Source organism: Schistocerca piceifrons, chromosome X, assembly GCF_021461385.2.
Source record: "Schistocerca piceifrons isolate TAMUIC-IGC-003096 chromosome X, iqSchPice1.1, whole genome shotgun sequence".
Taxonomy (NCBI): Eukaryota; Metazoa; Arthropoda; class Insecta; order Orthoptera; family Acrididae; genus Schistocerca; species Schistocerca piceifrons.
Genome location: NC_060149.1, coordinates 654,328,055 through 654,349,526, shown reverse-complemented (window position 1 = coordinate 654,349,526; position 21,472 = coordinate 654,328,055). Strand labels below are relative to the sequence as shown.

Below are 21,472 nucleotides of genomic sequence, written 5' to 3'. Positions count from 1 at the left end.
AGGCAGTTTCAGATAAGTTTTTACAGTCTGACGATAATTTATGGATTTGTAGTTTTAGCTTGACGATGTCCACTATGAACAAACGGTAGTTACTTTTATTCTGAAGAAAGTTGGGTTATCCCGACTGAAACCTAGGTAAATCTAGGTAAACTTTGCAACTGAGGCTGTTGATTTTTAAAATTAATACACAATTTCAGCCTTCTGTCATAAATAGTTTTTAACCAATGTGTACCAGAAAATAAAAAAAGTGAACTTCTGGAAAATTTAACTTAAAGTTGAAGCTTGTTGGTCTACCTACCCTGCCCAACACTAATGCATCCGAGCCCCATATTTCTTGTTTCTGGTGTTCTTCTCCCTCTCGTTTCTTTTTCAGACTAGTTCTTATTCCTGCTTCTTTTGTGGCTGCCAACACTGATTTCTCTGCTTCAGTATCTCCTGCTGTCAATGGCAATTGTAGCCCTTTGCATATTTAGTGTACCAGGCACTCCCATCATTTATATCACACTGACCCTCAATGCTGCACCATCATTAGAACATGGCAGTGCATCCAGCAAACGTATTTTCAAAAAATTTTGTCCTACTAGAACAGTTTTTTGTATCTGTTCTCATACACAACTGTTAAATCTCCCATTGTGTTTTGAGTCATACTGCATAATTACTTCCTTAATAATCTTGTGCCACTAAGACATTAGAGACGAAAAAACAAAAAATGCAAGTGAGAACAAAATTCTGTTTTTAACAGAGCTGTCTGTGTGTCATGTGAGCAGAACTTAAAAATTCCTATAATTTTGGGCATTTCTTCAGAACAGTCTCCTTAAAGTAAATTTTTTTCTTGTTCAGAAATCTACAGATAATTTTTTAAGGTAAAAATTAAAAAAATCGATTTTTCGACAGTTATTCAAGTACTAGTCCCCTTCATTTTCTACCATTGATCTTTCATCATTTTTCACTAATTAGTGCTGCTTAGTGGTAGGTGGTCAAAATGTACCCTTCAGCAACCACCAAATTAGCTCTCTGTCTTCCAAGAGGAACAATGCTAAAAATGAAAGCCACCTTGATGGATGCTCAAGAAGCCAAACTGGTTATTATATTTGAAAATTTGAGAAAGTTTCCTTGTATGGGTGGATCATGTTGATAGCACAGTACCTGCTACTGCCTCTGAGGCATCCATCCCAGTCTTCAGCTACCCTTTTGGTGTTAGGAGCTGGTGAGTACTCTGTGGAGATTTAGATGCTATGTACCTGCAGAGAAATTTACTTCAGTTTTGGCAATGAGAGCAAATGTTGCTAAATTTATAAGGAGCAAGATGAAAATGTGTTCCTCAAAATCATTAACCTTTCAACTTAATCTGATAAGATAGTACAGTACTGCTGAGAAGGATGGGAGGCAATCCTCCATGATGTAAATTTTGACTGGTTGTTTAATGGTGGGAATTAAAAATTTTAGTTCAGCATGCAGATTTTTTTGCCTAGATTGATATTGAGTGTAATTTATCATCTGTACCATACCTGAGATGGCAGAAGACAGTCTTAGAGCTGGCATTAATTAAAGCTGGAGAACAACAACATGTAGATGATAATTACAAGAAGATAGAACAAACAAGATATCCCTAACAAAATGGGAAAATAATTGAAGTTTGTGGTCTTTACAGTAAATGTGTGAATAGTTAAGATTCAGTGTGTGTGTTGTGTGAGTGAGCTCGAGGAAATGGAGTGGAAAGCCCAAAGAGAATAAGTTGTGTGTGCAAAATACACACACACAAATATGTAAGTAATTTATAAACAAAAAGTTACTGCCATGAAGTTATTGAGACACTGACACATGAGTTGTGGTATTATGCGTGTGTCTGTGTAATTAAGAGCTATTGTCATAAGTCAGCCTGAATCATAAACATGAACTTCCTAGTTCAGACAAGGGTGGGAGTGTTTAAATTAACATTGCAATAAAGAGCAGACAGATAACTGTGTGACGGTTCACATGTTAATTTACACGTTTTCTGGAGTACACTATTAACGTTTTTTGTTTGAGGTATATTTATGACATGGGATTCTTCATTTTTGTGTGTGTGTTTCAGCATGGTTTATGAATAAATTAATTCCCCTTCTGTTTTAGGGTCCCAAAGAAGTAACATTTAATTGTGCAAGCATGACATTCTGTTGTTTTGCTGTTAAAAACACAGTAGTTATTCTGAGAAATTTTTGATTGGTGCACATAATTTTTGTAATAACATTGTATACCAAATTGAACATTGATTCTCCTTGTAATGCTGGTAATTAACAGTTGTGACAATTTCATATAAATTTCAATGTTTTCAATTCCTTTGTTCTAGTGCAATGGGCTCATTAAGATGGGACATAGTGGACTTATCTGGAAGGCTTTGTCAAGAACGTCTATATGTCGCTGCAGAACAACATCACCTGCAGGCATTGAATGAAGATGTGAGTCTTATTGCTGTTATTATTTAACTATTTTCTTGAAGATCCATTATGTATGAAATAAAACCTGTTTCTTAGCAGGCAGGATATTCTGAATAATCTCACGCATCACTTAGTTACCAATAGCTAATTAACAATAGCCTATATGTAGCTGTTATGAACATAGTGTATTGATACTGATACTGGTTGGGACACTGATAAGGTGATAGTCAAGCAGATTGTGGAAATACAATTGCCGGTCCTGCTAGGTACAATGGTTTGGTAAAATTTGTTATGTGGTATGAAATCTAAGGAGACCAGCAGTAACTAAGAAGAAACATTAAAAAACTGAAACAAATGCAATAATCACTACAGAGGATGGGCCCAGAACATGTTCACTATGTTTGATAAAGGCAATGGCAACTTGGTGCATCCCCAAAAGTGTTTTTAGTAACAATGTGATCCACATTGCTTACCCTTTCTTTACCAGGAAGGGGCTATACAGGTTTAACATATTCTCCACAGTCCAGATTTACATTGATTGAAGCCTAATGATAATTCTTACAATGCATGGATATTGAGAGTGTCTTTAACTTCACCCCTGGAATGAGGGCATGGTGTCCTTGAAGAAGCCACTCACTGTAAAGCTGTTACAGGGGAGCCTTAAATGGTCTATTCACAACATCTAATACTTGAAGTTGTGAGGTCATGCCACCAGGAATTATTACCGGATTTGTACGGACCTTTGCTATCAGATCGTTAATTTTCTGGCTGAGGTGGACCGAAAATGTTGTTGCTGGATTCTTTCAGGGGACTTTACGCAAAATACATTGTGTTCTGTTCCAAACAACATTGTCATTCATTCCTTTTCTTAGCATCTATAGGCAGTTTTTGTTTCAGTATCATTTTCCTGTGAAGTATCATGTATGGGAGGATCTCCCTTCCATCTGCTAGTGCACCCACCATTCCTGTTATTCTGGTCCTTTCATTGCCACAACTTCTTATAGGAACACATTTAATGTATTTGATGGCATATAAAAATATACAGGCATCTGATCGGTGTTGCCCTTGTGGCCTAGCAAATATTAATGCCATTTCCTTTAATTAATTATGTGATGCTGATACACAAGTAGTTTCTCATCAAACGCCATGGGCAGTCACTGAGCTAGCGTTCTTTTGCATCATAACATTAGCCCCGCCCTCTTTGTCATCCACACCCCACCAGCCAGTACATGCTTTGAATTCAGTGATGTGTGTTGTTGGAATTCTTCATTACCTCCAGTGCCCTCATTCGGATAATTTCTTTCGTAACTGGGAAGCCTTCATTACATTTTTCTTGCACATACTGAACAACCTCCTGCTACAATTGGTGAAAACTTCCCTGCTTTGGTCCCCATAAGTTTGGAATGTAGAAATGGAATTCTTTTATTTATCTGACACCCGCAGGGGGCTCAGCATTTAGTTGCTGGGTATGGGCTTGGCGACCCTGGGGTCCCTGAGCTGGGGACTGGGAAGCGCCACCAGTCCTCAATACCGTAAGTTCTGAGCGTGCTTCAATGACCACTGTAAGGCGCGACGGTGGAACGTTGTACAGTACAGAGCCCGGGGATGTTGGCTTAACTGCCTGGGTCGCGAGGATGGTATAAACCTCTATAAAAGAAACCTCAATCTCAAGGTGTGCTGTGGGCCGAGGAGACGCAAGGCTGTTGAGGTAGAACAGTTGCTAGCGGGCGACCTCTGGGGAACCTGCCGCCCCCTGGTTGTATTAGGCTTACCCAGGCAAACGGGGGCTCTGTCTGGGTGGACATTCCTTTCCCTAGCTGCTCGTGGTACCACCATGAAAAGAAATATGAATAGTGCGCAAGCACGAGTCTCTAAGAAAGGAAAGTTCAATGCTTTACGGTATGACCCCCAATCGTTCCCTTCCCTGCCCACACCAGGGGAGGAACGGCAGTCTAAATTACCTGGTGAGACGTATTCTCCTTGATTTCTGGTTTGCAGTCGAACAGATGGGGACTCATTTCTGACCACAAAGCCTCAGTTTTTTGTGGAAAATTTAGAGGACAAGTTTGGAGAAGTTGAGGGCATGTCTAAAATGAGGTCTGGAGCAGTCATACAGACAGCATCCCCAGCACAGTCATGGGCACTGCTTGCTTGTGACAAGCTCGGTGATGTTGCAGTCTCCATTATGCCTCATAAGAGCCTCAATATGGTTCAGGGACTTATTTTTCATCGTGACCTGTTGTTGCAGTCTGACGACGAGCTCCGTGCAAATCTGAAACGCCGTTGTGTCCACTTTATATGACGTGTCTTCAGGAGACCTAAAGATGGTAGGATCGCCACCGGCGCCTTCATTTTGGCTTTCGAGCGAGACACCCTGCCCGAGAAGGTCTAGGTGATGATATATCAATGTGATGTTAAGTCTTGCGTCCCTCCTCCCATGCACTGCTTTAAGTGCTGGAGGCTTGGGCTTATGTCATCGAGTTGTGACACCAACCTACCTGTCGGGATTGTGGCCGTGCCTCCCACCCCAACGTCCCGTGTTCACCGCCCTGTTTGTGTCAACTGCGGACAGAAACATTCACCTTGCTCGTAGGACTGCGTAGTTTATCAAAAAGAATGGAAAATTATGGAGTATAAGACCTTGGACAGGCTCACTTACACAGAGGCTAAACGCAAGTACGACTGACTTCACCCTGTGCGTATTTCATCGACGTTTGCTGCAGCAGCTTCAATGTTTCCATCCCTGGCGACGAGCCCCCAAGCTCAGCCGCTTTTTGTGGTCCCTCCAACCCGGCCATCTATTCCTGCCCCCCAGGTAGTTGGGGGAACGCCCTGTTATCAACATCGGGAGTAACAACCCCTCCTTCTTTGGGGACTTTAGTCCCCACCTCTGAGCCGGAGAAGTGCCCGCCGCCTCCAGCTCCCCTCAAGCGGAAGGGATCGCTTGGTGCCCTCCTTTCCATGGTTACTGCCGCTCCAGATGTCAGCCAGTGGCTGAAAAAGCCACCACCTGAGGGCCCTAGGGCTTCCAGGTCTTCCTCGGTCCATGAGTCTGGGTCAGGAAAGCCCACCCAGCCTGATAAACCGAAGGACAAACGGGACCCTGTCAAAAAGAAGAAAAAGCAAAAGGAGGAGGACATAGAGACGGAAAAGGAGTTCACCACTGCACCTGAAGATGATATGGAGCATCTAGTGTCCACTCAGGAGCTAGATATTGCTCGACCTGCAGCTCCTATGGAAGCTGATCAGGCTACCGATCGATGACGGTGAACGCTTCTAAGGCGTAACCTATCCCCCACCCTCCCCCCTCCCACGGTTCTTTCATGTATTATTCACAGTCGGATACCATTATCTTCAATGGAATTGCCGTGGTTTTTTCCACCACCTTGCTGAGTTGAAACAGCTTTTGTGCCTCTTCCCTACCACTTGTCTGGCCCTACAGAAAACCTGGTTTCCTGTTCGGCAGACCCCATCCCTCTGGTGGCTACTGGGGTTACTATAAGACCCGTGTAGAATACGATAGGGTGTCTGGCCGTGTCTGTGTTTATGTTCTTGCAACTGTTCCTAGTGCCCCAGTGCCACTTCACACCGCTCTTGAGGCTGTGGCTGTTACAATCCGGGCAGGAATGGAGCTTACCATGTGTTCCCTCTACTTTCCTCTGGATTAGGTTGTCCCTCTTGCTGACCTAGCTGCCTTGTTCGCCCAGCTCCCCCCACCATTCGTCCTTTTGGGGGACTTTAATGCCCACCACCCTTTATGGGGTGGGGCCCAGATCTCGGGCCAGGGTAGGAACGTTGAGGCTCTCTTGGCACAGCAGGACATTTACCTCCTTAACACTGGTACTACCACATATTTTAGCTTGACTCATGGCACATACTCAGCCATTGACCTCTCTCTTAGTAACCCAGGTCTTCTTCCATACCTCAGTTGGAGGGTCCACGACGACCTCTGTGGTAGTGACCACTTTCCTATCCTGGTTTCTCTTCTTCAGTCCCAACCCTCTGACCAGCTGCCACAATGGTCTCTTCGTGGAGCTGATTGGGCAGCCTACACCTCAGCTACTATGGCCATTGCCCCGCTTCCTGGTGACACTGATTTGGCAGTGGACGAGGTCACTATGGCCGTTGTTTCTGCTGCCGAGGCAACTGTCCCCTGCTCTTCAAGTACCCTAAGGCGTAAGTCAGTCCCTTGGTGGACACCAGAGATTGCATGAAAGACTTGCACCAGGCGAACGGCCTATGCGACGGGAGGCCCTAGTCACACGACATCACCAGAGATTGCAGAAGCTATCCGGGACCGCCGGCGAGCCCTGCAACGACACTGGCGTCATCCTTCCCTAGAGAATCTGGTTTCCTTTAAACGGCTGCGGGCCCGGGCTCGGCGGTTAATCCGGCAGAGCAAACAGGACTGCTGGGAACGTTATGTTGCCACCATAGGTTCTTGCACCTCCCCATCTCAGGTGTGGTTGCGGGTTCGGCGCATTTTTGGCTTTCGCCCGCATGCGTCTGTCCCTTGCCTTTCTCTTTGAGGTACACTTTGTACTGACCCAATTGCCATCGCCGAACATCCGGCAGAGTACTTCGCTCGTATTTCCGTGACAGCAGGCTACAGTGCAGAATTCCGCGCCATTAAAGAGCAGGCTGAGCATACGCAGTTGTCATTTTGCACACACCGTTGGGAACGATGCAATGCCCCATGTAGGTAATGGGAGTTTGAAAGTGCCCTTACAGCTTGCCCCGATACCTCTCCAGGTCCAGACCGAATTTACAACCAGTTTCTTTGCCATCTCTTGGCGCACTGTCAGAGTGAATTACTCGCCCTGTTGGCAGGATAGCGTTACCATCTCGGTGCTGAAACCTGGTGCAGATCCGCTGGTGGTTGATAGCTATCGCCCTATCGCCCTTACCAACGTTATGTGCAAACTCCTGGAATGGATGGTGAGTCGGTGGCTCATGTGGATCCTCAAAGCTTGGGGCCTCCTAGCCCAGCAACCAGGGGGCTTCTGTCAGTGCCGCTCAGCGATCGACAATTTAGTCTTGCTAGAGTCGGCTATTCATACAGCTTTTACTCGGCGAGAACATCTAGTTGCTGTTTTCTTTGATCTTTGGAAGGTGTAAGATACCACCTGGCGCCATCATATCCTTGCTATGCTGCACGAATGGGGCTTATGGGGTCCACTTCCGATTTTTCTACGGAATTTTTTCTCAAATCCCTCCTTTCGGGTTATAGTTGGCACTTACTTTAGCTCTGCTCATATTCAGGAGAACGGTGTTCCGCAGGGCTCGCGGTTCTCGGTGTTCCCCTCTTTTTGGTGTTGATTAATGGTCTTGTGGCTGTGGTGGGCTCATCGATCTGTTCCTTTCTATATGCCGATGACTTTTGTCTTTATTACAGTTCTCCAAGCATCAGTGTCGCTGAACGGCAGCTGCAGGGAGCTATCCGTAAGGCACATTTTTGGGCATCCGCCCATGAAAACCATCGGTTCTCAGCCTCTAAGACCCGAGTGATGCATTTCTGTAGTCGTCGAATGGCCCACCTCCGTCCAGAACTCTACTTTGCCAATGAACTCCTTCGTATTGAGGAGACGCATCACTTCCTTGGCATGCTGTTTGATGCTCAGTTCACTTGGACACCTCATCTTCGCGAGCTTAAACAACGGTGCTGGCAGCACCTCAACATCCTTCGCTGCCTCAGCCACACCGTTTGGGGGCTGCACGAACAACCCTCCTACAGCTCTATAAGGCCTTGGTTCAGTCCCGTCTGGACTACGGAGCGTGGTGTACGACTCAGTAGCACCTTCAACGTTGCAGATCCTCGAGCCAATTCTTCATTGTGGCGTCACACTGGCGGCAGTTGCCTTCCACACTAGTCCAGTGATTAGCCTTCTTGTAGAAGCTGGAACCCCTCCCTACGATTCCGCCGATAACAGTTGATTGTGTCATACATCGCCCGCGTCCATGCCTTGCCCGACCACCCAAACCGCAGGCTCCTTTTTCCATCTTCTGCACTCCCCTCCCCACGACGGCGGCCTAGGTTGGGTCTCCCGATCGCGGTTCGCATTCGTTCACTTCTCTCATCACTTGAGTCCTTTCTGCTTCCTCCATCCTTCCGGCCCTCTTTTTCTACCCCTCCTTGATCCCTCCCTCGCTTGCGGCTTTGCTTGGATCTGTCCTGCGACTCCAAGTCATCCGTTCCACCTGCCAGTCATTGTCAACAATTCCTGGCTCTTCTTGCCTCATTTCGCGATGCAGATGTAGTCTACACCAATGGTTTTGTGGTTGATGGACACACTGGGTTTGCTTTCATCCACGGCAATTACGTTGAGCAGCATTCCCTGCCTTGTGGGAGCAGTATTTTGATTACGGAGCTGGTTGCTCTTTATTGTGCACTCGCTCACCTTTCCTCCTGCCCTGGGAGTCATTTGTCATATGCAGTGGCTCCCTGAGTGGATTGCAAGCACTCGACCAGTGTTTTTCTCGGGATCCTTTGGTGCGTGGTATTCAAGATGCTGTTTTTGTTCTCACCGAGTGTGGTCGTTCAGCGATGTTTGTGTGGACCCCGGACCACATCGGCATTCCAGGAAACGAACGTGTCGATTGGTTGGCCGAGCAGGCCACCACTTCGCCACCCCTGCAGCTTGGTCTTGTGGAAAGAGACCTCCGGTCAGCCCTACATCACAAGGTCCGCGATGTCTGGAGCTCTGAATGGCCTGTCTTGAACACGCCAGATAAGCTCTGCATGGTCAAGTTGTCCACGGCCGTATGGAACTCATCCTTGAGGGGCACACATAAGGACTCAGTTGTTCTCTGCCATCTCCGAATTGCACATACACTGTTGATCCACAGCTATCTGCTTCGTCATGAGAATCCACCCAAGTGTCGCTGTGATGCAGGGCTGACAGTGGTCCGTCTTTTGATGGACTGCCCCCTTTTAGCCCCCTTGCAGCGGTCCTTTAATTTACCAGCTGCACTGCCTTTAATTCTAGGTGACGATGCCTCTATAGCTGACTCAGTTTTACGTTTTACCCGTGCAGCTGGGTTTTATCACTCGCTCTAGTGTGGGCGCCCTCGCATGATTTCTCAGGCTACACCCACTCCAGCGACTTTTAATTATGACGTGTATACCAAAATAGTGTCTTTTATGGTAACAACTTATGTTTGTACCTCTATCAACGCTTTCCAGCTGGAGGTTCTTCGTTTGTAGTTGAGTGGTTGACCTTTTACCTGATCCATCAACCACTGTAGTCTGTTTTACTCTAGTCAACTATTTGCTCTGCTCCTTTTAAGTGTCCTCTATTTTGTGTTACTGCGGTGTTCATTTTAGCTCTGTACCCCTTGGTGTTCCCTCCCTCTGGGTGCAGAGGTTACGCTTTTACTGTATAAGCCTTTAACAAATATGTCTGTTTGGAACAGGGGACTGATGTCCTCGTTGTTTAGCCCCCATCAAACCCCAAAACCAACCAACCAATTTATCTGATGCCACAAATGAACATTTGCTTCTGTGACACCAAAATCTCTTCCTACTGCACAGTTTTATTTGGCCTGTACATCATAACTCACTATTAACTTAAAATTAACATTGTATTGTACACATGAACCAATTATGAACTGTTAACTCATTTCTAAACAGAGCCATTGCTGTTATAGCATTTGTTATCATTTGCTGCAATTTACAGTTGTTACAGCACTGACAGTAGAAGCAATTTAAATGACAATAATACATTGGCCTCTTATTTAAACCCAGGATTACATTACTTCTTTTTAAAATTGGTTTCAGCATCATTACCTTGCTATTTTTATGTTTTCAGGTTTTAGTCCAATGTTCTACATGCCGTCTCCTGATCCAGTTAATGTAGTTCAGATTTTACCATCATCTTAATGATATGATAGGTTGCGATCCAACAGATGGAATTGTGGCCCCTGCCCCTGCTAACCTATCAGCTTACTCAGTACCACTAATACCTGAGTGGCTAAGGCCCATAACAGGTTTACCCTTTTAATTTACTCTAGCCGCACAAGGGTCTCATGGCAGTGATCATAGAACTCCTTGAAGTGGCTGATACAGATTTCGGAGCTGCTTGGTTGTCTGAATGGCTGTAGAATGCTGTGGATCTTTGTGGCACCCTGCAGTTGTTATATATAATTAAATTGCACTTGAGTGTGGCATATACGTAGTAAATAAAAATAAATCATGCTATCCTAAATTGCACTTGAGTGTGGCAATTGCAGATCATCTATTTTCGACCCATCAGTAAATAGACACTGTGTCCAGAACAGTATTGTGGTTGTTTCTTCTACTTTTCCCTACTTCCTGTTGTTACATAAAAATATTTATTGAAGCAGCCAAAAGTAGTCACATAGTCAGCTGGCATTTCCCCCATCATTTCTACACTGCCCAGTGACATTAATATGACCACCTGTCAAAAACCTGGATAAGCACACTTTACAGTGCGGACCACTGTGAGACATGCAGGAAGAGAGTCAAAGCTGTTCTGGAAGGTACTAGCGGGAATGTAGAGTCATGCCAACTTAAGTGCCGTGGCCAGCTGTGCTGTGTGTCTCAGTTGAGGATTCATTGCGCAATCAGCCCGATTGAGGTGGTCCCACAGATTCTCAGTTTTGTTTAAATCCAGGGAGTTTAGTGGTCATGGAAATTTGGTACACACATTCAGGTGCTCTTTGAACCACTTACTTATACTGCGAGCTGGGTGACACACTGCATAGTCCTGCTGGTAGATGCCATCAGCCAAGGAAAAAGAGAGTATTTAGGGGTGAACATGGTACCCAGGGATAGATGCATACTTATGTTGATCCACTGTGCATTCCAGAGAGATGAGGTCATTCAAGGAATGCCATAGAAACATTCACCAGACCATAACACACCCTCTTCCTTTCTGAACCTTTGAACGATTGTTGCAGGGCTGTACGCGCCAACAGCCATCTGTCTGATGGAGCATAAAACATGATTCATCTAAAAAGGCCACCTCTCACCACTCAGTGGATGTCCAGTTGTGGTATTGGAATTCAAATTCCAGTGGTACACCACTGTTGCCTTGATGCCTGTTTTGGATAGTGCCATTTTGCCATGCATGGTGTACTTCAATCACAGCTGCACACGAACGGTTTACGGACTTAGCTGTTTTGTAAATACTTCCATCCTTGGCTTGAAAGCCAATGATGATACCCCTTTGGACATCTGATAAATTGCTTCATTTACACATTATGACGATGACTTGTATACTCTCCACTGCTACTGCTGCAAACAGCCATCTGTGAGTTGTTATTGTGCATTGATGTTGAACACAAGTGATGGTCACATTAATGTGACTGGATGGTGTATATTTACCACATTCATTATATTAGTGTGACACTCTGAATATCCTAAAAATTTCCAGTTTTTAATCTGTTTGCCCTTGCTGCTGCCTGCAGCATGATCTCCAACCCAGCAGTCGGTGTGCTGCAAATTCTATTGGGCTCTGCACATGCTCGAGCTTCTTAGCAGCCACCTTCTGTTCTACTGTAGCCCCATAAGTTATCATAGGTTGTGTTCGGTGCATGCTCTTGGAACTAAGACCCAATATTTTCTACAGGCCCTCCTAGTGCACATAAGAACATCTTTTGCTTCTGAACATATATTCTCTACGTGAGGGGTCCATATTAGTTTCGCATCCAGGGTTATACGTAGATACTTCACTACCCCTTCTACAGGTAGAATTTCATCGAAGGGCTTAAGGTTCTGGCAGGTGTCCTTGTAGCGTATAGTGGTGTTGATCACCATTTACACATCAATCTTTGTGGCTACAACCTTTTGTCTACTCGGTGTGATCTTGATCTGTCTACACATAGTGGTCTCATTGGCATGCTCTTCTGCATGGGAGCATGCTGGATTCTTAAGATGACTTTGGAGACAGGATTGATGTTGTGGAAAGCTGCAGACAAAAAAAATTAGTGTACCTAAACAATTCTCTATTAATCCAATAAACTTGAACAATCATTCAAATGTGCCCTTACCTCTGAAGCAGTGTGGCATTGATTCTTAGTATTTCCACTCGTAGCAACAGGTGAGACAGGTGAAGCAAACAGCCTGCGGAATACATGTGCTGCTCAGGAAGTGGCACGCTGACTTGGTATAGCTTACACGCTTGTGCTGAGTTGTGCCTCTGATGTGGATGTGAGCCAGCCAGTCTTCCAACTTGCAGCAAATCACAGCAATATTCACAGTCTTAACTGTAGTTCAATGGTGGTGGCTGGAGAGCAGCAGTGGATAGCTGATGGATTATGCCAGCATGGAGCTGGGTGGCAGCATGTCATTCCTCACCCATGAAATGACAACAGGATCAAGGCTACAGAGTTTTGTGGATGCGGCAGAGTGCAGAGCTGCCAAGAGTGGGGATGGTTAACTACCCAGTGTAGATTCAAAACCTGGTGCCAGCGGCATTGGCAGCTACGACGTAGTTATGATGTGGTTCGTAGGCTATGAATGACACGGGCTGGATGCAGCTGCGTTGGCCATCTTGAAGACCACATGAAAGACTGGAGTCAGGGGGATTAAATGCAGTCACCCCATGATGACTCTGTGGAAATGGCTGCATTTCTGTGCTGTGCGGAAATATCTCGAGCAGACCCACTGACAGAGGTCCAGCTGTTGTCATGCAGTAGACACTGAAACTGCAGATGTTCCTGAAGGCTGGTCCAATCTCAGGTTGTTGACACTAGGAAGAGGTGGTACTGAAACAGCTTGCTGTTGCTGAACTGGCAGGATACTGTCCAACAATGGTCAATGCCCAGCTCCTGGCACTCTGTCTTTGGCTCTGAGCACTACTATGGTCTATCCTGTTACAGTATGTTGATTTTCACGTAGAGGAACCTTAGTTAACCTCCTTACCCTAATGTGCACATTAACCAGTTTTCCTAATATCTTCAGAAGAATGGAGGACAGACTGATTGCTCTCATGCTCTTAGTTTCAGTATGATCAATTACTCTCCCTGGCTTCAGAATGAAAACAACTTTCACTGTCTTCCAAGCATTAGGAATGAGTCCTTCAGCTAGACTGGCTCTTAACAGTCTACGTAGTAGTCAGATTAATCTTTCTCCTGCTAGTTGCAGCAAAGCCAGGAAAATTCCATCTGGATCTGAGGACTTGAACAGTTGAAACTTTCCACTGCCCACTGGATTTTAATGAAATCAACACATTCTTTGGCAGAGTCCTAGTTCTCCTATTATTTACCTGTAAACCAGTACCTCCCATGTGCAGACAGAGTGAGGTGGCACAGTGGTTAGCACATGGGACTTGTGTTCAGGAGGATGACAGTTCAAACCTGCATCTGGCCACTCTGATTTAGGTTTTCTTCCTTTGAAAGATCATGGCCAACTTCCTTCCCCACCCTTCCCTAATCCAGTGGGACCAATGACCTTGCTGTTTGGTCCCCTCCCCCAAATCAACCAACCAAACCAGGTGCAGAACCTTGGTCTGAATCATCTGCGAGAGTGCATTGGGGGAAGTGAGTCTTGAGTAGTACATACAGCACCTCGTGCACCACAGGATATCTTCCAGCATGATTGCTTTGCATGCCTAATACCAAGATCATATTTAGCAACAGTGTTCCTAATATTTTGTTCAGTGTCCGTTCCTTCTTACAGTCATAAACAGTCTTCTTACCTGCTTTCCTTGCAATTCAAACTGTTGTTCCACCAGGGTACATCGCTGTTTATGCACTTCCTGGTGATTGGAGAATTTTCTATGTGCAAGTTCTTGGTGGTGGACACAACTTCATCAGTTATTTCCTCTAAGTGTATTGGATTTCTTATCCAGATTTTAACTTCAGGTAAGTGGGGGAATAATCTGTTTGACATCAATTTCCATCTCAAACTTATTATAGATATGGTCAAAGAAGAATGGTTCCATTGCCAAATGCCTTTCATGTAACTACCCATTAAGGTATGTCAGTTACTTCTTCCCTTCTTCTCATTTCCTTAAGGTAGGTTCCCTATCACTATTAAAGAGATCTAGGTTGCTCTTCAATAGATATTGAAGTAGGTACTCACTCCTGTTGTTGGTGTCATTGCTTCCCAACACTAGGTTATGTACATTGGCATCACAACCAACCAGCAGTTATTCATTCAGCAGCAAGCAGCCATGTAGCAGTCTCCCACTTTCTGGGTTGGAGGAGCATGGTCATTGTAAGGAAGGTATGCCGAGGCCAATTCCGGTTACATTGTGTGCCTTCCTCATGCTGGTTCATTTTGATGATCAATAAGTCCCAAGAACAGAAGTTTGCCATCAGCATGAATGAAATTCCATCTAATACATAAAAATCAATGTTTGTTTGTTTGTGTTTTATGCACTGTCATATAGTTCATGTGATTGCAATAAAACTTTGTCAACTTATTGCTTTCACTTGTGCAAAGGTTATAGGTGTAGTGCAAATTTACTTGCAGTAGGTGGCATATGTGTTATACCAACAAATTTATTTGGAAGGGCACTGAAGTAGTGAGATGACATGTTTGAATGTGACAGAAACAAACAGATTAGCATTGTACTGTCCTACTCATTTTGATGCCAATAGGTGTGCCCTATATCTGATCAAAATTTTCTTGTGCAAACAGTAATTTTTCTATTTTTCAGTGAATTGTGTAGTCTCCCACAGTGATTCGGACACCCCCGCCCCCTCCCACCCTTGATATGGAGCACAGGTCTGAAATACTCGACCAAGCTGAATGCTGAATTCTATAATGACGGAGCTGGGAGCTGTTTCAGGCTCTTACCTCGTCCCTCAACACAGCTCCAGGCCCTGATTCAATTCACAATTATATGATCCAACACCTGAATTTTCCCCAAAGGCAACATCTCCTCAAGGTCTTAAAGTGTCTTTGGCTCCAAGGTGCGTGTCCATTGCAGTGGTGAGGTAGCTTAGTTGTCCCAGTTCTTAAGCCAGGCAAGAACCAATGTCTCTCGACAGTTACCAGCTGATTAGCCTGAGCAGTGTACTCTGCAAGCTGTTGTAAAGGATATTTGCCCACAGATTATGCTGGATTCTCAGATCAAAAGGCATTTTATCCCTCTATCAGTGTGGTTTCCAGGAGGGATAGTTCACAACCAACTACCTGCATAGGTTGGAAACAGCAATTCGACAGGCTTTTTCTAAACGCCAACACCTTGTCACAGTCTCTTTTGAGCTGCATAAGATGTACAATACTGCTTGACTTCATCACATTTACTCACTTTCCACGACTGAGGCTTTCAAGGCCCCCTACTAGTTTTTATTCATCAATTTTTAACCCACTGGTTGTTCTGGGTTAGAGCTCCCCACAGGCTCAAGAGAACAGCATCATACAGAGCTCTGTGTTGAGTGTCTCTTTCTTCATCACCATCAATGGGCTAGTGACCTCTACTGGGCTCTTGGCCGCCCTGCACTGTATGTAGAAAACATTTTGCGTTTAGTACAGCTGCCAGTCGGTAGCCTCCGCTGAACGCCAGCTCCAAGGTGCCATCCAGCAGGCTTGTGCATGGACTCTTTTTTTTACATGGTTTCCAATTTTCTCCCACAAAAATGCAGGTCATATAAATTTTGTCATTGTACCACGGTTCATCCTGACTTGGAACTCTACATAAGTACCAAGCATATGGACGTTATAGCACAGTCACATTTCTTGGGCCTCCTTTCTTATAAAAGGCTCCGTTGGCTGCCCTATATTCATCACCTGAAGACTAGCAGGCGGGCGGGCGGTCTTGATCCTACCTTGACCATACCTATTATGCCAGCTATTTTTGTCATCCCTCTTTTACTATGTCCTAATTGCTTTGAAAAGATGCAGTTAGCACTACTATAAAGACAAGACCTTCCGGATTCCTTATCCTTCATGCCTGCTGATGATGAAGGAACAGCTGAACAGGTTTTTATGGGTCCTCTGAGTAACATATTTGGGGTGGGACAGTTGTGAGAGGTCCCCCCCCCCCCCCCTCCTCCTCCTCCTCCTCTTCACTTGCTGAGGCCCTAACATCTACTAACTGATAATTTCTCTCACCTAATTTTACTACTGCCAGTTCAGCTGATGTTTTTAGCCTTCTCACTTCTACCATTATGAATCTCCATACTAGAAGGCATTATTTATTTTGTTACTGTCTTAGCCATTCATCAGGTTGAGGGGTCAGATGTGGGTGAGGTATCTCTCGCCACAGATGAGCCCGGAGGGGTGGTGGTGGTGGTGGTGGTGGTGGTGGTGGTGGTGGTGGTGGTGGTGGGGGGGGGGGGGATGGGAGGTCCCTAATCTGCTCTTGGACCTGCATACTGGTCCAAACCATATACTTTTACCTTTGTTTCAATTATTTATCATGTCTGGCATCAATATTGCTTTCAGTGCCTCAGTTTTACAATTCCTACATACTGTCATAATACAGTTGGATTTCTTTCTGATGTCATTAACTTGAGATGGCCTATTTCTTGAACAAGCAGCTGATGACCTTGCTAAATAGTTTCTTAACTTACCAACCTACCAACTTTGGATGTTAGTTTTATTCATTCTTTAAGAATGTATTCACCTACTAATACTAGTATTAGGTTTGCTTACTCAAAAATATCAGTGATTGGTGAGAATGTTGATGATATTTTTATGATTTGTTAGGTAATAAACAGTTTGAATTCGAATTTGATGGTTGCATACTACCATAGTTTGGAGTAACCTTGTTGTAGGATCATAGCTCATTTGTAGTATCACTGTCAGAAATGAGTTTTGCTGTCATTTTCCTTTAGCATTTATTGTTAATGTGATTAGTCTGTTCACTACATTTTTCTGCATTTCAGTGTTTAAAGCTGCTCTCCCGGAAATTTTATTGGAAACAGGTTTCACAATTTACTTTATTTTCTTTATTTTTTAATATATAAAGTCAGTTGTTAATGAGTGCCAAAATTATTACATGATTTTAAATGGAAAATACTTGTTTTTTTTGTGTCTCCCACTTGCGTCAGGGCTGACCATAAAAATATCCAAACGTACAGATTATGTTTAATGAAACTTCCTGGCAGATCAAAACTGTGTGCCAGACCAAGACTATAACTCGGAACCTTTGCCTTCGCGGGCAAGTGCTATACCAACTGAGCTTCCAAAGCATGGCTCACAACCCATCCTCACAGCTTTAATTCCGCCAGTACCTCTCTCCTAACTTCCAAACTTCACAGAAGCTCTCCTGCAAACCTTGCAGAACTAGCACTCCCAGAAGAAAGGATATTGCAGAGACATGGCTTAGCCACAGTCTGCAGGATGTTTCCAGAATGAGATTTTCTCTCTGCAGCAGAGTGTGCGCTGATATGAAACTTCTTGGCAGATCAAAACAGTGTTCCGGACTGAGACTTGAACTTTGAAAGCTGCAGAGTGAAAATCTCATTCTAGGAACTATGCTTAATGTTATTAACTAATGTTTGTTAAATTATTTAGTTTTTGTGCTGCTGCTTCCTTAATCACTCAAATCAATTTTGATTTTATTTATAAGATCCATATTTGTATCTTTTAAATTTTAATGAGATGTTTCTCTTCAGATTTTTTAAGCATTCTCACTGGCCTGCAGTAAATGAATTGAATAAATGGGTACAGATACTTTATATATTATTTTGATACATCGTTTCCAGTTGAATTTCAGTGCTGGATTCTACTGGAAAAGTAAAATTCATTCTTGTGTTGTTAGCATTTGCAGTCGTGCTTATTTACATAGCAGCTGTGATTTCTGCATTGATATTTCTCCAGTTCTTTTGAATATCAACTTGTCATTGGAACACTCAATGTAGGTTTTCCTCTGTTTATTATGTAAATCTTTCCAGGTAAATGCTGGTTCAATTCCTTCACAAATATGTTTCTTCAACTTTGCTCATATGAGCATGTGCTCCACCTGTAAGTGATACTGATGTCAACATGATCTTCCTTCTTCCCAACCTTACACATCTTTAATGCAACGGTATAAGTCCTTCTCATAAATGAAAGTGGTGTGGCCATTTACTCTACAGTACCAGAGTTTATATAGACACTTTTGAAGATGGCCTTCATTCCTGGTTTGGTGGAAGTATATTAGTTAGATACCTTCAAAAGAATCTCTTGTACTGTTTGACAGCTGTGAACTTCTTAGTTGCCATTTCTATTATTACTCTTAATATTTTATGTGCTCATTGTGATTAACATTGCAGGTTACATGTGAAACATCCAGTTTGGCCCAGCTGGCCTGGGTGACAGCGCAGCAGAGATATAACCTGAACAGGCTTATTGTGTCACGACCAGACTGTACTCCTGCAGTTTGCTGTCAAAAGGCAAACACATTTGAACATACATCATTTATAGATGGTTACAAAGCTCTGGGGTTTCAGGTGAGCAATATTCTTTTCAATGATTACTATGTAATTCTATTAATGAGCAACAAAAGAAAGTTACTTACTCATTGGGATATTGTGTAGAAGAAATAACTTATAAAACTGTGTCAAAAATAGTAAAGTTCAAATAGACTTAATATTATTAATGAAGGGAGCTAGTTGCACTGTAGAGTAGTGGACAGGTGTTAACTGACTTCAAGGCTGTTCAGCTTTCAAATTTGTGAAAGCTTTTTCCATGACTTTTTACCAAATGATGATCACATGAATAATATAGTTGGTTGGATAGCAATGAATAGGCCTAATTTTAATTACTTGATAAAATTATTCAGTTTGGTAACTAAATAAATTCAGACTCTATATTAATCATCCTTCAACATAATTGAAACAAAACAGAATGAAACATCCATAAAAGAATGGAAGAATGTACAACTGATAACTTCTGTGTTTGATTATACTGTGCAGATTCTCAACAGTGGTGCTTAAATATTTGGTGATGTTGGATTTATGAAGGTGCAAATTTTTGTGTGTATTGTTCTGTTTTCTGTTGTAGGAAACACCATCAGAGATTACGTTTATTGGTTCTCCAATGTAAACTTGCTCACTAGCCAAAACTGTTGAATTGTTCATTTTTATCTGCAAAAAGATCAATCCTACCATTGCCAAGCATCAAGTCACATCAGCGTGTGTCGTAGAGTTTGTGTGACAAAAGATTTGATGCTATTTGTTTTATTGAGCACTAATATCAATTACTTGTATAATTTCAATCCATTTTTTTTTCTGTTGGTGTTTGTGAATCTTATGGTCCCACTGTACATCCTAACATGCTGTTGATTAGATCTCGATAAAATTTTAGTTTAGAAGAACTGAATTTGGTGGTCCAGTCATCTCATTGCATGATCTGCTGCTGCTGATTTATCCATGTAGCCCAAGTAGCAGTTGATCTTCTGTTCTTAAAGCTAGATGTTGATCCTTATTTGTTCCTATGTGCACTTGATTGTATGTGCAAAGGATTTTGTATACTGCCACTGAGGTAAGTTTGGTGCATGTATTCAAATAACTGAGCACCTTTCTTGGCAGTTTAAGCACTATGTTAATACAGTGTTATCTTAGCACTCTGCCCCTATGACCTGTGGCCTTTTTTATGACTGGAAGGAAAACTTTCCCTTTCGCTGTTTGTTTTTTGTTAAAAGTTCCAGCTATTATAGAGTGCAGTACGTTATTAATTTTTTCATCAGAGTTACCATTTCTCCTAAAAGTAATTCTCCGATTAGTCACTTCTTTCTCTGAGTATTGTGAATCACAGATTTATTTAGCCTGGTTCACCAATGTCCTAATCATCATCTTTCTGCTTGAGAAGGTGACTGGATCTTGTATGAAGGTATCTGTGCATGTGAGTTGACTTCATTTAAACTTTGTGCTGTGGAGTTCTACCAGTTTTTTTGAGTACTAGTTTATCGAAAATTATATCTAACCTTATTTTCGTTTTTCTTTATGAACTGTACACTAAAATTAAGATCACCTAGAAATGGTGAGAGCTCTCTTTCTCTATGACACCACATGAAAAGTGTCTCGTCAACATACTGAAAGCTACAATTTTATTTTTCTGAAGGGCAAAGTTTTTCATACAGAAATTTACAACTACTTTGCTTGTCAACTCTGTCGCAGGTCACAGTAGCAGAGTGCTAAGAAGACACAGTATTGGTACAATATTCAAATCGACAAGAAAGGTGTGTGAATATTTTAATACTGCAAAGGACCCTCACCACTCACTTGTCACAGAAGGAGTACACAAAATCCCTTGCAGATATGGTCAAGTGTATGAAAAGAAGCATCAGAACCAGAGGCACACAAATTCTCCTTCCAGCCTGCTTGCTCCTATCTCTGCCACAACCAAGAAAACAACTCAACCTATTGCTCTGGAGACATGAGTGCATGTGTACTGAAGCACAGTGCTTAAAGCAGACCAGCTTGGGTTTCCGCAAGCATGGCAAGCTTCATGGGACCCATGCAGCCTGCTGCACCTGACAACAGGTTGCGTTATCAATCCAGCATGTTTAGCTAGATATACAGTTACGCAGATAGTTTCATTGCAGCTCATTTATCATAACAGTGGAAGCTGCAAAATGAACAAACCAAACTTAAAGGCGATTGAGGAGAAATTAAGAATTGGGAATATATACCATTCACGAAACAGAGCCAAAGCCCAGCAGGGGAAAAGTTTTTGTGTGTTTATGAGGCAGATTCAAATAAATCGGTAGGGGGTCTCATAACGCAACTTGTGTAAAAAGTTACTAAACACTTATTTGGGAACCTCGAGTATATTATGACATGTCTTTAAATCTGACCAGTTGTTTCCTCACTCCGTAAATATTTTGAAAGAGGACAAACACTTAGTTTCTGATAAATGTGTGGAAATTTGTGCTAAGAAATTAAGACGATTTAGCAGTACATAGGCTTTCTAAATTAAGTACAAACAGTGATGGAAACTGAATAAGAATGTGGCTCAGTGGATATTAAAAACCAAATTCTGGCGGTATGCAACATAGTGCAAAGAAAGTTTAGTATGAAAGAAATGCTTCTTCTTTAAGACATGTACTTTTTAGATTAACATAATATGAAAAAATGAACTTTGTGTTTGTTAAAATGTATTTGGGGAATTTAGAATGAACTGTTGTGGCCACTTAGAACAAATCCAGTGAACC

The 21,472-nt window shown here is 43.1% G+C and overlaps 1 protein-coding gene across 4 annotated transcripts in view; it reads left to right on the top strand.

Annotated features, from left to right (window-relative positions):
* The window catches only part of LOC124721188 (GTPase-activating protein and VPS9 domain-containing protein 1), a 362,758-nt gene that overhangs the window by 44,967 nt on the left and 296,319 nt on the right, over positions 1 to 21,472 (top strand). For all 4 annotated transcript variants that reach the window (XM_047246031.1, XM_047246029.1, XM_047246032.1 and 1 more), the window contains 2 exons: positions 2,330 to 2,438; positions 18,591 to 18,767. In XM_047246031.1, coding sequence (XP_047101987.1) covers positions 2,330 to 2,438; positions 18,591 to 18,767 — 286 coding nt within the window. The remainder of the gene's footprint in view (positions 1 to 2,329; positions 2,439 to 18,590; positions 18,768 to 21,472) is intronic.